This window comes from Cucurbita pepo, chromosome 19 (assembly GCF_057944985.1).
Source record: "Cucurbita pepo subsp. pepo isolate OVF chromosome 19, ASM5794498v1, whole genome shotgun sequence".
Lineage (NCBI taxonomy): Eukaryota > Viridiplantae > Streptophyta > Magnoliopsida > Cucurbitales > Cucurbitaceae > Cucurbita > Cucurbita pepo.
The window spans coordinates 2501764-2519105 of NC_141816.1; the positions used below are offsets into that span (position 1 = coordinate 2501764).

At 34.4% G+C, this 17342-nt stretch overlaps 2 protein-coding genes across 3 annotated transcripts; both read right to left on the reverse strand.

Annotated features, from left to right (window-relative positions):
• Positions 1-505: 505 nt before the first annotated feature.
• On the reverse strand, positions 506-7101 carry LOC111781508 (26S proteasome non-ATPase regulatory subunit 7 homolog A). Its single transcript, XM_023662147.2, has 10 exons — positions 6589-7101; positions 5738-5830; positions 5564-5645; positions 5284-5380; positions 5056-5131; positions 4911-4969; positions 4580-4702; positions 1878-1935; positions 1700-1785; positions 506-1607 (listed from the first exon to the last, which is right to left on the reverse strand). The coding sequence occupies exons 1-10, from the start codon at positions 6773-6775 to the stop codon at positions 1536-1538; spliced, it is 933 nt and encodes a 310-aa protein (XP_023517915.2). The 5' UTR covers positions 6776-7101; the 3' UTR covers positions 506-1535.
• A 2447-nt stretch (positions 7102-9548) lies between these two features.
• LOC111781507 (shaggy-related protein kinase kappa) lies at positions 9549-15565 on the reverse strand. Of its 2 annotated transcripts, none has more exons than XM_087120051.1 (13): positions 15359-15565; positions 14575-14813; positions 14307-14399; positions 14174-14233; positions 13810-14082; positions 13277-13351; positions 12215-12271; positions 11988-12128; positions 11863-11913; positions 11347-11442; positions 10551-10625; positions 10365-10467; positions 9549-9958 (listed from the first exon to the last, which is right to left on the reverse strand). In XM_087120051.1, the coding sequence occupies exons 2-13, from the start codon at positions 14737-14739 to the stop codon at positions 9870-9872; spliced, it is 1278 nt and encodes a 425-aa protein (XP_086976177.1). In that variant the 5' UTR covers positions 14740-14813; positions 15359-15565; the 3' UTR covers positions 9549-9869. The 2 variants fall into 2 exon arrangements, with proteins under 2 accessions (XP_086976177.1, XP_023517914.2); XM_023662146.2 differs by having other exon boundaries at positions 10551-10634; positions 15359-15564.
• Between the last annotated feature and the right edge of the window lie 1777 nt (positions 15566-17342).

A 17342-nucleotide genomic window follows, 5' to 3' on the forward strand; every position in this document is an offset into this window, starting at 1 on the left:
ATAAATGAGGGAAAGATAGCAATAATTGCGTATACATTAATAAGGATGTTTTTGAGAAAGTTCTAACCAATTCGAATTGTAAGTTGGAAAGAGCATTAAATGGGTATCATCAATAATTATAAAATAAAATCCAAAAGAAATCTCCTCATCCTTTTTGGAGCTGCAAATCCAATAATTAAAAGCAAATGTCTTAAATTTATATGGAAATTGGAGCACCATTGTAGCTTGAGTTGAACCTTTCTTGGGGGCCCATTGTAACCAAACCCCACTGAAACTTCCCCCTCAGCACTTAAGACTCATTGAATTTGAAGTGTCAAAATCACAGCCATTCAACTCTCCATCTCCTTATAAATGCATCTCATCTCATCATATTAAATTTAAGGGCTTTCATTTATATTCCATTTCTATTTTTGTTTTTAATTTTTACTTTACTATTCCTTCCTACTTCATTCAAATAAACATCTCCATCACCGGAATTTCCGTCCACAATTCTAATGAATAACAATTTCGAATGAAAGATGAACTACAATATTACAACTTTTGAAAAAAGCAACTCAACTAATCTTATAAAATAACGGACCAACTCTATTAAAGTTTATTGCAAAACGAGTTCATAAGATACTAAATCCGACATATAGCTACCATGACTCGCCCCATTTACTTTCTTTTAATTTATTCATAAGCCAATTAAAAATATAAATAACTAAAAGTCTAACTTTTAAAAAAATGAATTGCAAAACAAAGAAATGATTACTAAATAATCATATTTTTAAAGAAAATTTCAAAAAAATAAATAAAACAAAATAAAGAAACTAGATGATATTTATTTTCAAGAGCATAAATTGTCTTATATAAGCACATGAGCACTGACAATTTTTTGAGGAGATATAAAGTAGATATCATATTATCAAGCGTCCAAATCTTTCCTCTCACTCATATAAACTAAAATGAAGTTAAAAATCAAAATGGTTGTCCATATAAGAAACAACAAAAACATTTGCTAAATTTCTTCATTGAAAAAATGGCCTCTTTTTCTTTTGAATTCAAAGATAAGAGGAGCATCAACAACTTTTTCAAAAGCCTTCTAAACAAACAAAACCTTCAAAAGTAGAATATTTCCATTGTCACAGTCTGGAGGGGCCACTCCATGCAAAGGATTTCATTGCATATTATCCTTCTTTGACACACTATCTAAGAAGAATACTTACTTAAAGAGGGGGAAAAAGACACAAGATGTCCAAAAAACAAAGTATTTAAGATTCCAAAATCTATAAACCACTCAAAACAAAAGATGTAACAATCAAGTGACTAAGATATGGTTCACTGACTAACAAAGATCAGCGGTTCAAGTTTTGAGAAATATAGAGAAAAATTGAAGTAAATCATATGACCAAAGAAGGAATGAGAAATATTGAGAGCACCTGGTTCTTTTGTAGAGTCTTGCTTTGTGCAATGTAGGAGAAACATAGTTGTTGAGAAAGAAGCCGCGACCGCAGTTATAATACGTATCTTCAACCGACAAGCAAACATAAGATTTACTTTCCTGATGAAGCTGCAACACTAGCGGATTTTGCATCCTCTGCTTTCTCGTGCTCTTTATTTAACATCTTTACATTTGTTGATGAGAGATAATAACCATCAGATCATGATTCCAGTGAATATATTACTATTGCAAGTACCAAATTAAAGAGGATGTTACCTTGTTTCTAATCAAGTTATGGAGTGCAATCACACTTCGGATCAAAGAAGAGAGATATATGACCAGCAACATATCATTGGTTTTTACTGCATAAAGGGGTTGATATAGATCAAGTTATGAACTACCTAAACACAACTATCCCATGACCAGCATATTTAAAGGCTGCGATTTATTTTACCTGAAAATGCTTTAACCAAATCAGCCACATTCAGATTAGGAAACAGGTTGAATACATCCTGTAGTCAATGATACAAGAAAATACACTGTATTAAGAATCCTCAAAGCATATATATGTGGGCTGTTCCAAGCCACATGTACTGAACAGATTCGGCATTACTATTTGCAGACAGACAAACAAAGGGGAAGTGGATTCATCCATTCTATAAGAAACATACCTAACATGTTGGGGAAAGGGATATTGAAAGAGATAGGAATATATCAAAGCTGCACTTTATTGTTATGCTTAAAAGTTACACAATTCCAATATTTATAGACTTATACACTATCAAAAAAAATAATAAATTATAAAAATCCTAGATAAATTTAAATCTACTAACAACCTCTTAAAATCTTGATACTATACTTTAAATCATATTTCAACACTCCCCCTGATTCAAAGTTGCAGATGTCAAATAATCGTTTGAATTAGCAGAATTTTTCTTTTCACAAAATCTTAATAAGTATGTCTGCTTTAACCCATATAATGTCTGTCTCAGCTTGTATAGCTTTAACCCGTATAATGTCTGTCTCAGCTTGTATACCTTTGTTTCTTTGTCTTTCTTTATGAATCCCTCTGGTGCATTACATAGACCTCTTTTTGTAAATCTCTACCAAACTAATAAACAGGCCACCGCAATGGACTGCATGTCCCATGTAAATCTCCATAGAACTTTTCATTTGGAAAGTCAACCATATCTCATGTTCCATTTTTTTTCAATGGCTGCATCTCTTCTACCGTGGATTTCTCAATGGGCTGCATATCTTCTACCGTGGCTTTCTCAATGGGCTGCATATCTTCTACCGTGGCTTTCTCAATGGGCTGCATCTCTTTTATATTTCCAACTGCATCTCTTTTTATATTTCCAAGTTGCATCTTAATTCTTTGATGCATTCTCTTTTATATTTCCAAGTTGCATCTTAATTCTTTTCGTATCATCAAGCTCTTGGAATAAGGATTAGGTACCTGTCATATGGTTCGACCATCAGCTATCAACAAACTATTAAGTCACCTTTCTTTGGATTAACACGTCATGCAAGGCTTTTCTTCTTCTTCTTCATTTTTTTGCTGTGAAATTCATTTGTTGATCTCTATACAAACAATTAGCTTTTGTGTGCCCATACCTTCTGCAATTTGTAAGACCTTCCTCATATTACTTTGTTCATTGAACTGCCTTTGTCCATCATTTCTCCATCTATCCCTGTTATCACTACCACCATGGAAGCTGCGAAATTCTCCTCTTCCACGACTTCTCCCTGCTAAATGGATATTTAATGGATATTTTCTCTTTCATTGCCTTCGTTGTTGGCTGTCTCCTTCATTTGTAGTGTCTTCATTTCTATCTGATGATCTATTGATTCTTGACTCATGTGCCTGAAGCGAGCCCATCAGTTCATCAACGGAGAGTATCGATAGATCCTTAGCTTCTTCTATGGCAGCCACCACATGGTCAAACTTTGGAGTTAAGCTTCTCAACACCTTTGCAACAATTGTTTCATTTGAAATTTTCTCTCCATAGGTACGCATTTGACTAGCTATTGCCATTGCTCTTGACAAAAAGTCCAATTGATTCGCCATTTGCAATTTCACTGTTACGACCTTTGAATCTCCCTGAAACTCCTTCCGTAAAATTGACCATGCTTGCTTTGATATGGTTGCTGCTGTAATTCGTGAAAAAATAGTCTCATGAATTGCTTGCTGAATAATGAATAGAGCGTTGACATCATTTTTCTTGGTTTCTCTTAGTCTCTCCTTTTCTTCTACTGTGGGTTCTAATACATCAACGAACCCGTGCTATACCAAGTCCCACAGCTCTTGCGATCTGAGCAAGGTCTTCATCTTGATGCTCCACCACTTATATTTCTCACCAAAGAATAGGTAACAGCAGTGCAAAGAAAAAAAATCAAGTACTACCATTTTCGTTGGGTGAAAAAATATAATCACTCACTTTGTTGATAAAGAACTTGGCTCTCATACCAAATTTATTGAGAAAAGAAATATGGAAAGAGATATGAATATATAAAAGCTGCCATGCTTTATTATTATTTTCTCCCTAACGAGTTAAGCAATTCCAATATTTATAGGCTTATACACTAACTAGAAATAGTAAATTATGAAAATCCGAGATAAATTCAAATCTACTCACAATCTCCTGTAATCTTGGTACTTTGAATACTTTGAATCATATCTAACTACTTTAAATCGAATACTTTAAATCATGTTTCAATATAACAGACAGGATGCATACCATGAAAACAATCAAAGCACAGAATAAGAGAAGTTCGAGAACAATGGGCTCATTCAGCTTAGTAAGTAGCAGATGTTGTTGGAACGTAATAGGGCATTGGATGAGAATTTAAAAAGTCTCACCGGTTACTGACATAATATTGAAGTTGTTTCCTCAGTCTGGGTGATATTTTAAAGCTTCTTTAGGATGATAGTTTTCACATAGAGGCATGATATACTGTAGTTGTAAGTGGAATTAAGACTTTCTGTTTAATATGCTGGTATGTCTAGGGGGAGTATGTCTTTATCTTCTAACCTTTCTTTCCAACTTATAACATAGAAATCACATCTTGTACTGTATTCAATAAAAATACAATATGGGAATGCATAAAAAAACAATGAGACGGCAAGCAGAGTGGACATGTCATAAATTGAACCTGTAAATAGTATAGAATCTCATGATTTATAGGAAGTTTTTCATCCACAACAAGGTCAAGGTAACTGCGAATCTCTCGCAAACTTGAATCCAAACCTTTTAGACCTGTAAGCTTTCCAGAAACCTGCAAAATGAAACTTCATTCAACTCCAATTTCTCCGTGAATTTTTTTTTGTGAGCCATAAGGCACTCCCAATTACTTGATATATACTGAGGTATCTTTCATTTTTTCTCAATGAAAGTTTAGTTTTTCATCAATATACACACACACACACACACACTTTGAAGTAAAGGTGAAGTGTAAAGATGAATATGGAAGTAATCTGACAGACCTCAGTAGCAAGCGTGCTGATGGCGGCGTCTTTAACATCTCTTAGTAAGTGTGCAACTCCTGTTGATGAGCAGGGTGAGAAAATTCAATTCTTACATGAGATACCCCATAAATAGAAATGCAAGTTTCTGTCCCACGGGAATTACCAATTTCCTCAACCTCGTGTGCTCCAATTTCTGAAGGCACATGCACAAAAATCTTTTGGCTCTTCTGAGTAGCATTCTGTGAAATATGAGGCATTAGTATCACTTTAAAAGAGTACAATTGTTCCTTACTACATCTTCTCATAGTCTTCCTACTCTCGTGATCCATCTTTCAAATCATTTTACTCCAATTTTCATGCTATAATACACAACTGAGTGACATGCCTATACCTCCTGAACTTCTTCAACATCGCAATAGGCCTTGGTAGGTAAGTCAAGATCCTCGGGTTCCAGATCAATAACTACGAAAACAGGATTCGGGACATATCTGTAGCAGAAAAGAATAATTGAAAAAAGAAAACCAAACATCGATTATGCACATCCTTTATCAATCCTCGATAGATCAAAGTTGAATTACAAGAATTCATATTGAGTACGGCTCCCCATGTAAAGATAGAAGCACATCACTTTATTCAAAATATTCAAACCAAATGCAGATAAGTGTTCTTACTTGTGGAACAATTGGTGAATATCTAAATCATTTTCCTGTAATGTTGGACCACTACTATACCAGCCTATGATGTACTCCTTAGCTGAAACAGTTAACAGGATGATAATTAGAAATTCAAATTGAACACAGGTAAGTAAGAAAATTAAAAGATATTAATTAAAAATAAACACTAACCATTTATTCTTTTGAACATTGAAAACATAGATTCAAGATAGTTGTGGTCAAGAAACCATATGCTAAAGTCTTTCTCATCCTCCTCAAAGGCCACTGAAATGATGCGAATATATAATTTAAATGCAGTCAGACACTTCGCATATTAGAAATGTGCTACAATTCTGAAGAACCTCTGGCTAATCGGATGTAAATGTTCTATAACTCTCAACAAAATCTAGAAAATCTCTCTCGAAAAAGAAATGTTTAAACTCGTTCAACAAATTAGCACACAAATGAACTCGAGCAAAAATTGAACCCGACAACTAAATATAGATGACTAGAAGACCTGGATTAGTCTCAATTACAAATACATTCGAAAATGACTAACTATTAGAGCACTTGCAGCCAAGAGGTTTGAGCCCAACTTTAAGAATCTCAACCATCAATGAAAATTCACTTTAGAGAAATTCCAAGAAAAATTATCAAGAAAAGTGCTTCTTCAACTTCAAACTCGATGGCGTTTTATCTAGTTAACGATAACAGGAGAAGAATTCCATTTCATACAAAAGCAATACTCAAGTTCAGTAATGCAAGTCCTAATAACAAGCAGCAGCAGCAGCAACAACAACAACAAACCAAAGTTGCTTCAATGCAAACCACAATTTCACATAAAATCCCGAATCCTACTTCAGATAACAATCAGTAGAGCCAAATTAATGCAGTTCCTAATAACAGAGCCCTAGTTTCCTATACAGAGCACAACCATTCTAACATTTCCTCGGAAACCAAACCAAGCCAGAACCTCTTAAATCCAAGCAAAGAAACTCGAAAACAAGAACCAAAGCAAGTTGCCAAGAAAACGAAATACAGACCTGCATAACTATTGGTGACATCAACAATTCCTCTGAATGAACTTCCTAGTAGAACTCCAACAACTCGTTTACTGGTGTCCTTGGCAACTCGGTAGAAGTTGTCGACAATGCTGAGCAATACCAGAGGATGAACAACTACTTTCTCAATGGGACGTGATGATGTTTGCTGCGACTTAACCACGTCCATGGCGAAATCTCAGGCGCCGTCCGGTGATGCTTTTGCTCGCCGATGTTCTTTGAAGAGCTTTCTTCTTGACCAAGCAGTTAAGGTCCTCACCTTTTTCTGGTATTCTCCAAGTTGAAGAGCTTTCTTTTTCTTTCTGTATGGCGTTTCTTGATCTCAATTGGTGGGAAAATGTCTCCCAATATGATGTATTATTTTGAAATTACAATAATACCCTTATATTATCCCTATGTTTCTAACTATCCCTACAAACTGGTCGAGCCTCTACTCGACTTTTCCTCTAATATTTTAATATCTCAAAATAATTATTAAAAAATGTTTTATATTTAATTTAGAGAATAAAAAAGTAAAAACAAGAATGATGATATAATTATTTAATTTTTTAATTTTTGAAATTTGTATTTATTTTCCGATTTTCATCTAACTTTTACTGAAATTCAAAAATAAAAAACCAGTTTTTAAAAGAGCCAAAAATATATATATATATTTATACAAATCTTAAAACTTTAAAATTATTTCAATTTGAGTTATATTCGTTTTTATATTATTGCAGCAGAAAATTTAGTTAATTATTCTACTCTCCAAAATTTGTATAAATATTTACTTTAACAATTTTTGTTTAAATTCTGCAATAAAATAAAATAAAAAAAACTTCTATTCCATTTAAACTATATTATATTTTCAATTTTTTGTATATACTTTTTTATTTTTAAAATTTTAGGGTTTAGCTAAAAGCAATACTTATTCGACTAAATTTGAGAATTAAATCCCTCCACCTTCCTTTATACACTTTTCAATCTTTGAAATAAATAAATAAATAAATATATTACTATTATGTTAATAAATTAATATTATAGTTGCTAATTAAATATATATTTTTCACTAGTTCCAAATATTCTCATCACATATATAGTTGAAATTAAGAAAAAAAAATAGTTTTAATTCTTAAAATAAGGAGATTTTTTTAATGTACAATTATTAATTTAATGAATAGATTACAGATTTATTATTTCAAAGATTATAGTCCAGTTTTCCAAAAAAAAAAAAATTACATTATGATTAAATTTACTTTTAATCAACTATATCATAAAGTTATAATATATTTATGAAAACCCATTTGATTGAAGGTTTACATATCAATTTTGTCCAATTGTAAAAACTTATCGTAAAATATTAAATCTTGTAAAATTAGTCAGACCCTTATGGTTATAAGACACATAATATTAGGTTGCAACTCGAGGTAAAATCCCAAGTTGTGTGGAATCTTGGAAAGCATATTAGACTCTACCAATTCACACACGAGAGCGATATTGAGTCGAACTCGTTGAATTAGCAAGCTATTTACACATTCCAAGTACTAGAGGTGAAAGAAATAGGACCGAACCAACGAACTGAGCCCATATCTGTTCGGTTTGATTTGGGTCGGTTTTTTAAGCCAATTTAATCAAACCGAGCCAAACCGATTTAGTTCCCAGCCTTGCCCCAATGCCGACTGACACCTTCTCCCTCTGTGCAAGCTTAGGTTCTTTTTCTTCAAAACTCACAGGATTTACATAGCCCATTTTCTCTTCATTCTCTCTTTTCACCTCCTCAGCCTCCTATTTACCCTTCTTTCTCTCCCAAGAAATAGAGTTCTGAGAACTTGAAAGACTCTTAAAATAAAATAAAAAAATTGAAACCAACCCACCCTGTTTCAAAGCGAGCCAATTCAAACTCAACACAGATCACTTCTGGTTGGGTCAGTTCAATCTTATACAAGGCCTGACATGTTTCACCCCTACCAAGTATAACACGAAAAAAAGGAAAAAAAAAAAAAGAGTAAGATAATAATAATAAGGTATATACTCTCGTTCAAGAGGTTAGAAATTTAAATACTCCCACCCCTCCCATATATACAGACAGCCAATAACACAGCAAGTCATTTTCCTCCCTATTCTCAACCGACCATGCAAACTATGCTTCAAAAAGAAACTAAAGTAAGTTTCTGAAGCACCAATTGGGGGCATAAATCAACTAATTAATTTACCCTAATGTTACAAACAGAACCATAAATTAGTTATTTCAGATCTAAACAGACTATACTCGTAAAGGAAACCTGAAGCCACAAGAAAGGTTTTTCTTTTTTCTTATGTTTTTTGTGCATATTCTAGGTGTTCGAAGAGGAAAGGGAAAACTATTCAATGTAGTGACTGCTCTTCCCCAACTATATTGGATGTATAATTTCTCCCCTACATCTAACGTATAGAATCATCATCTGCCACAACATTCCACTGATATACAAAGCATACATATAATCCAAAACGTTTGCATGTTTGTACCCCCTCTCCTAACTATTCAATTATTCCAACCTCTCAGATAATTTCAGAAGAGGAGGGGGTGAAGGGATTATGGTACAAACATTTAGGAACTTCTATCTGAAACGCAAGGCAATAGAAATAATGCGCGAGGAAATTACCATGTACAACCATTCTAGTTGGTCTGTCAATCTTTGCATTGTAGTGTTTTGAAGTGGGACAGTGGGGCAAACCTGAGAAGGAAAAGAATCAAGCAAAAAAAATTAGCGAAGTAGTAAAAAAATATGACAAAATCCCTTCCGAATACGTTCCTGTCCAGTCCATACCACCGTTTCCGCCCTGCTTCTACCTTGGTCAAAGTTCAAAAACTGAGCAGTACACAGCAAAGGAAAGATCACAGCTGTTAGAACTCTTTTTTTTTTTTTTTCCTTCAAGATCGTACCAACATCTCTTGCTTGCAGGGAAAAGGCAACAAGCTAAAGGAAAACAAAATGAAAGGAACAATATTGAACAAAAGAGAAACCATTACAAGCCATAGAGGTACCATAAACCACATTATCGGGTATTGATTGACTGAAAAATATACACCATAAATTATTTGTCTTTATTTTAAATACAAAAATATCTTCTTCAAGCAAACGGAGAGCTTCAGAATTCTCAAATTGTTCACTGCTAATGTCTTTTCAGAGAAATTGCACCGATGATAGATATAGAGCAAAGGTGGATTCTGGTCTAAGACCAAACTTGGAGCAGGACTTGGAGCAGGATGAAAAGCAGTAGCAATGGAAACTTCTGATCTGTAGCTAAGTATGCAATGCCATGAACAAGTTCTGCTTGCGAGCATGCTCTGGAATAAGTCGATTAACAGTATCAGGTGGTATGTCAGCAAGCTCTGCCAAACAAAATCAACCCAAACCTCAGCATGAGAAGCGTGCATGAAAGTAGGTGAAGAGTAAATTGAACAAAAACATGTCTGATTATAGAAATAGATTCATCAGATGTCAGAGATCCGTAATGGACTGATCACAGAAATTTCCCAGGCATAAAATCGTGATAAAAATGTAATGAGTGCTGCAAAATAGATATCAAGATATAACTTCACTCCTTGAAACGGTTTCATCCAATTACGAGATCCCATGCGTCCTACAATATTGGTTTGAAACAGCATCCTAAGTTTCTAAATGGAAACCATGTCAACGTACATGATCAAGATACCTAGTCAATAATTGTACAAACAAAACATCTCCGCAGCACTTAGACAGCATAGCACAAAGAAACGGGTAAAACTGCTTACTCACCCTGAGGTTTAAAATTAAATAATGGAGGAAGTGGGCGGCCATTAGGAAGTCGTGTATTTGGGTCCCTTAACTCATCAAAGAAGGGGTGGACACAAGCTTCCAGCTGAAGTAAACCACATAATATTACGAGAAATGAATAATAACTTACATCCAGGAAAAATTAAAAATAGTGGAAGCTGAACTTACAGCAGTACACCGCAAATTAGGTGAATACTGGAAAAACCTGCATACAAGGTCCACAGCTTCAGGAGGCAGACGTTTCTGGAAAACCTGTCCATGATTGTGGTATTCAAATAAATATCGATAGCAAGTCAATTCAGTTTCCTCTTTTTCTGTTAGGTAAGGATATTTTAAAATAACAATGTTAAATTAATAACATACGACTACAAAGAAATAACTGCAACTTTCCCTAAATATTAGAAAAATCAGTATGAGAAGAACAGAACAGTACGAAACAAATTAAAAGCATGCAGCGCTGAAGCAGACAAACAAAGAGCCCTAGAGTGCATGTGCAAGCCTGCCCCCTGCAATTTATCCAGTGTTCCAAAACCACAACTACTGTACCTTTTTAAGTAATTAACTGATTCTATGCACAAGCTACTAGGCAAACTCCACCTGTTTGTTTTAATGAGGAATGAACATTCTCGGGCATGCAACATAATGATACTACTAGAAGTGAGCCCCCAAAGGTTGAGCATTTTGTAACTACTTAAGAGCAGAGGACAATGAACAGAAGGGCTGAGGAAGGGATGATACATCATTAATCCAACTGAGATACCAAGTAAGATTATTCAACATTAAAAAAGAAACACTTGGAGGTTGACATTGTGAAAGGAATTGTGTATCCAACAATGAACCAAAACGTGATAACGTATGCCTCCTTCAAGTAACGGCCTTTGTTTGGAAGTAGATGCTAATCTCTTGAAACTTGATGGAAAATTACATTGAAAATGTTTGGAAGAGCGAGGAAACATAGACTTGCCTTATGCCAGGGATGAGGCTTAATCTGTGGGAACTTGAACTCTGTGTAGTTTGGATTCATGCATTTTATTTCTTCTCTGGTTGGAGTCCCCAAAACCTGTGTACGTGATTGAAATGTTGAAATGACAAGTTAAACACATTATTTTTGTAAATGAAACCCGTCTTCAAATTCAAACATATGATAGGCAGGTATTTCCTTCAATAACATAGAACCATGATAAAAATGAACCCTATTAAATGATCAAATCATAAGAGCTACAGGAGACCTACCCAAACATGAACTCTAAGATAATATCATCCAATCGAGAAGTTAAAGCCCCCACTAATTCTCTTAATCACCAATACATACCACAGATGTAATAGCAAGATGTACTGGAGCTAATTTCACAATCTTAAATGACATAGCAAATCCACCAACTTTAGGGGACTGTCCCAATATCCACTTGAGACTTGAACTTAGAATGAATATGAAAAATGAATAAGAATTAAAAATGAGGTGATAAATAGATAGACCCACCTTGATAATTTCAACCAGTTGATCAACACCACTTTCACCAGGAAAAAGGGGCTGCAAAAGTTATCAGAATCATAAGTATTTTGAATAACACACGCAAGATCCATATAGTTATTTGAATACACCACCTTTCCAAGAAGTAACTCGGCCATTACACATCCTGTTGACCATATATCAATTGCAGTAGTGTATTCAGTGGCACCAAATATGAGTTCTGGAGCGCGGTAGTATCTTGAGCAGATGTATGAAACATTAGGTTCCCCTTTTACCTGAACAAATGGCAAACAAATTAAATAAATTCAGAAGGAAAAAGACAACAGTTCCCCACTCCATAAATGGTTCAAAAGGTACTTACCAATACTTTTGCACTCCCAAAGTCACAAAGTTTGAGCTGATGTGTATGTGGATTCACCTGAAACCAAACGCTTGTCTTAAGGCATCACTCAAAAACATTTTAGTAATCCATTAGTTTTTTTTTTCCTTGTTACTTTCTGTAGTCAAAACTAAAATAAGAAAAAATAAATAATGAACAGAAACATATGAATCCAGTCATCTAATAAATCCATTGATCTTAATATCCCAACCAATCAAATATTTGTGAAATATGTATAATAGGTGAACGTACAGACATTACCAGACTTTAAGCCAAATTCTATGTTCGACCAGAAGTTACTACAAGGGCCAGCTCCTTATATGGAAAGCAACAGTCACGGGATCAGAACATAATCATGTACTCATAGGTGATAGTAATAGCATTAAGATGTATCCCATAAAACCTTCCACTTTAAGTCAACCATCGAGCAAAATAATATCATCTTTATAATTATTATTTACAACTGATTCAATCAAGTAGTTGAAATTCTTTACCAAAATTCATAGCACTGGTAACCCATCAATTATCCAAAATTCCAAAAATAATCTTAAATTTAGGAATTTTTTAAAATTGCACCATGTTTCATTTCTCGTGTTTAGTGTTTTTGGATAACAAAATAATACTTTCATCATAAAATTAATAAAAGATGAAAAGAAGGCAAGATAGGTTACCCTAAGGCAAATAATAATAATAATAAATGTAAGAGATAACACGGTAGAAACTCAATTATTTATGAGTAAAATAAAGGAATATTCTCAAAAACCTAACCAACAGGTCCCAAAGTCATGCGAGAAAAGCTCTAAGCCCCACATTAGAGTTTTCATCAACATTCAATCCAAACATCACAACCTTATTTCCACCTACATAGTATCAGATACACCATAATGAAACTAATACTAATTCTTAAGGCGGCATAAAAAAGAAACACATGCAAAACTGAAACAATTACGAACAATATGATAGCATATAAAACATAATACTAAGCTCATATGCAATAAGTCTCACATGTAATTCTAAACCTGAAAACTTGTGAGAGAAACTTACAAGTAAGTTTTGAGGTTTGATATCCCGGTGGCAGATACCGATGCAATTATGTATGTATGCCAGTGCCCTACAAATCTGCAACATAAAAGACAAATGATCATAAGTTTCTAATAGCATAATTACCAAACATTACAATCCAGATAATGTTGATCTAGAAACCAAAATGTATGTTTGTTATTAACTTATAAGTAACATTGTTACATGCAAAAGCATATATTTGAACCTTTTATAGCCCCAAAAGATTGAGCACCTATGCAGAAACTTCTTAATACCAAGTGACATAAAAATAATTCAAAAAAGAAAATAGAACAAATGCCCTTACACTACAGAGGAATATAAATATGATTGTCATCTATCACTATAACAGAACTAACCAAAGTTATTTCAAAATCACAATTCACAACTACCATTACTAATATCTTCATTCATGAAATTTAATCATGCAAACTCTATTGTAAATGAGAGGACATATGCAACAAGGAGCTATAGAGACAAAAGTTCAAATCTACTACAAATTATTATTGATTAAATACCTGATAGGTATATAGTTTAACATAGATTAAGGGCATTCGCTGACTGATCCTGCTGTAGTTCCTTGCAATACGGTTGACAGTTTCAGGAACAAATTCAAGCACGAGGTTCAAATAGAGCTCTTCTTTGTCTGTTGTTGAAAAGAAACAATGCCTAAGGGAAACAATATTTGGGTGATCCAACATTTGCATAATCTGCAGCTCCCTATTCTTGTATCGCTTGTCTTGAAGAACCTTCTTGATTGCAACAATTTCTCCAGTTTCTCTACATTTTGCCTATCAAAAGTGACCAGGTTACCTCAGTTTTTCAACTATGAAGTTGCACGGAAGAAACATTGAATAAGCATTAGATACCATTTATACTTACTTGAAAAACAACACCAAAAGAACCAGTTCCAACTACATGTTCAGAAATATAGCTGATAGTCTGGCACACCAAAACAAAACATATGTCACAGAACAATTAAGACATCGTCATCAGTAACATTTTCACTTCCAACCTGCTTAGATTGACCATTTCGACCACCAATTGTGGTTCTTATCACATGCCCTGCTTCAGCACCCACTCCGTCAATGATGTCTGGCTCACTATCCTACATGAATGAAATCATAAAAATGCCAAAAGACAAAGGGGGAAGTAACGGTGCCATGCTTTCATATAGAATAAATAGCTTGGGTAAAGCTACTGCAATAAGAGATTGCAAGAGTTTGATTAAACTGCCAGGACTTGAGCTAGAAAATATAAACAACCAAAATCCAGAAGCTTACTCTCTCCTCGTCAGTGTCTGTTTTATCCCTCAGTCTCATCTCATGCATCTCTCTCCCGAGCCAGTCAATTGAGCCAGATGAACCCTTGAAGCCATTGACAGACCTAGAACTGCCAACTTCCCCATTTCCTAGGCTCGCAGACGCCATTTTGTTATCTCTGTTCATTAGGAGTACTGGTATTAATTACCATCACGGGTCTTTGTACTCCTTCACTCCACACTACCCACGTACAAAGGTTTCTATTGACATGGCAAGAAATGAAGTTAGGGATGAAATAAGAAGAGTGAAAAAAAAAAAAAACGATGACAAAAGTTCAATAAAATATATAAATGGTAACAGATCGAAGGACATAAATATTTGCGATATCAAAAAGACGATTACGATTCTCCGGAAACTAAAAGATTATTCTATTTAGTATTCCAAGCGAACGATATGCGTCCATTATAGTTCTTTTTCCTTTGAACACCGAAAAGGGGTCTTTGTAACAATCAGAATCAGAATCAGAATGTAAATAAGAAATCAAGCATGATCTGCCCAAAGACTCAACCCATAAAACGAACACACTCGGTCGGATCTAAACTTCAATCACACAGCCTTCGCTTCCACAACCAAACCCAAAATTTAATTTCAAAGTGAAGGATGAAAAAAAGCGATAAGATAAAAACATAGAATCGATACAATTCCGGAACGGAATCGGCAAAGTACGTGGCGAATTAGGCAAATAAACCCTAGGAAAGCTCAGAGAAGCGGAAATTGAAGCAGATCGTTGAGAAAGCACATTAACCTGGGAGGATTTCGCCGGCGATTGGAAGTAGTGGTCGTTCATCATAAGCTCCCGATGAGAAGTTTGGTTGGGGGATTTTTCTCGGGCTATGGCTCTGGTTTGTATTTTATGGAGCGTACATGGTGGGGGGGTGGAGGTCGGATTTGCTCAGTTAGCGTGAAGTGCATTGAGGTATATGACAGAGACTGTAGAGCTTTGTGATTTCGTAAAAAACGAAAAAAAAAAAAAAAAAAAAAAAAAAAAAAAAAAAAAAAAAAAAAACTATATGTTGAAATGGTTTTTCTCCAACATTTTTTAGCGGTGAAAATCCTCTTTAAAATAACATCCCCAAAACGTCAAACTTGGTCAAATGTTTTATTTTTTTATTTTTTTATTTTTTAATGAAATTTTCGAAATTTAATTTATAACTGAATCTCTGTCCTTTTACAAAAGAACTAAATAAAAAGATAAGGTCATTCCATTTCCAAAAAGACCCACACCCAAGTTTCATAGCTTTGGTTCCGCTATCCCAATCATGATTTTCCTACCTTTAGAGGGAAAAGTCCTTCCCTTTCTGGTCGGTTGTGGGTGAGGAGGGATTCGAACCTCGATAACGTGGTTCATAGCCATGTGCTCTAATTTTCTGAGTTACAAGCCCCACCCGTCTCCACTGGATCTGTCCTCGAGGTACTCTAAAAAAGGAAGATGAGAAGAAAATGTTGTTCAAATATCACAAGGGGTTGAAATTCATGTAAAAGAAGAATCAAACTTCATTTATTAAATGGTTACAAATTTTGGGTGGATGATAATCTAGAGTTACGGTATTTCTTTAACGTATTTTAAGTCTTTTATTTACTTTAAGATTAAATTTACAAAGGGACTAATTATGCTCACAAAGTATACATAGTAGCTAATTATAGTCATAAAGTATACATAGTAGCTGATTATGGTCATAATAGTTTAGATTGCATGTTTAGAATCATTCAAATTTGACAAGATAATCTGTATCTTATTTTTCGTTGAAGAGGTGATTCTTTATTCGATGAACAAGGTAATTTAATGAGCTAAAAAATCTAATCAACTCACTCGGAATGATTTAAATTGGATTGGGTTATCAATTTATCTAAACAAATAACTTGAACAACTCAAACTAATCCAACCAAAATATTTTACTGATTGGATTAAGTTAGGTTGATCCAACCCAACTTCGAACTAGTAAGTCGTCCACTTAGTAAGTTTCTGATTGTGTAGTCAATGACCCTCCACCTAGTAAGTTTCTAATTGGGTAATCAATGACCCACTTGACCTTCTGATTTGGATTATAATTTCTATGTAATCTCCGAAAAATTTGATTTTTGAATTGCTTCAGCATCAAGGTCAGCAATTTGTACAGATATGTCATCAGTTGTTTCCAGATTTGCTACAACATCATGGTTCAGCATAAATGTTTTGAAATTTTACCAAATAAATCAATTATATAAATCAACCTCAGTGACCATTGGTGACTTGTTACCCGATACACACATGTATCCTTTATCACAAAAATAATTATTAATCATCTCATTACGATATGCACAGTGTGTAGTCCTTCTTACACTCTTTATATTTATAAATCATAACATGCATGCATATATACGGTCCCAAAACATATATATTATATAACCAATAAAGGATGCACCATACGACAGACAGTCATACACTAGTATACATATCTAACCGTATTTAGAAAACAAACCGATTTTAGTTTCGATAGGAAGGTCATTTATCTAGGGACTTTGCAGGTCCTATTCCCACTTAATCAATCGCGTCTTTCTTTTTCATCCGTGCGAGCCACTCCTAATGTGTCAGTAAGAGATGTTTCTCCTCCTCACTATCGTCATAGCTACGAAATCTCTCCTCATGGAACTTAATAGATTCTCCACTCACATGCTATTTTTACTAAGATATGCAATTTTTACCTCTTTGAACTTGATTTGAAAGTGAGTTGTTCAAGGATTCGCTCCAC

Excerpts from the sequence above, each read along its gene's own strand:
- LOC111781508 (XM_023662147.2), bottom strand. The coding sequence starts at position 6,775 with ATGGACGTGGTTAAGTCGCAGCAAACATCATCACGTCCCATTGAGAAA. Across the intron at positions 5,381-5,563 it reads ATTCACCAATTGTTCCACAA|ATATGTCCCGAATCCTGTTT; the intron begins GTAAGAACACTT and ends TTTCTGCTACAG. Across the intron at positions 1,608-1,699 it reads ATAACTTGATTAGAAACAAG|ATGTTAAATAAAGAGCACGA; the intron begins GTAACATCCTCT and ends ACAAATGTAAAG.
- LOC111781507 (XM_023662146.2), bottom strand. The coding sequence starts at position 14,739 with ATGAACAGAGATAACAAAATGGCGTCTGCGAGCCTAGGAAATGGGGAA. Across the intron at positions 14,083-14,173 it reads CTTTTGGTGTTGTTTTTCAA|GCAAAATGTAGAGAAACTGG; the intron begins GTAAGTATAAAT and ends CACTTTTGATAG. Across the intron at positions 11,443-11,862 it reads AACTGGTTGAAATTATCAAG|GTTTTGGGGACTCCAACCAG; the intron begins GTGGGTCTATCT and ends TCACGTACACAG.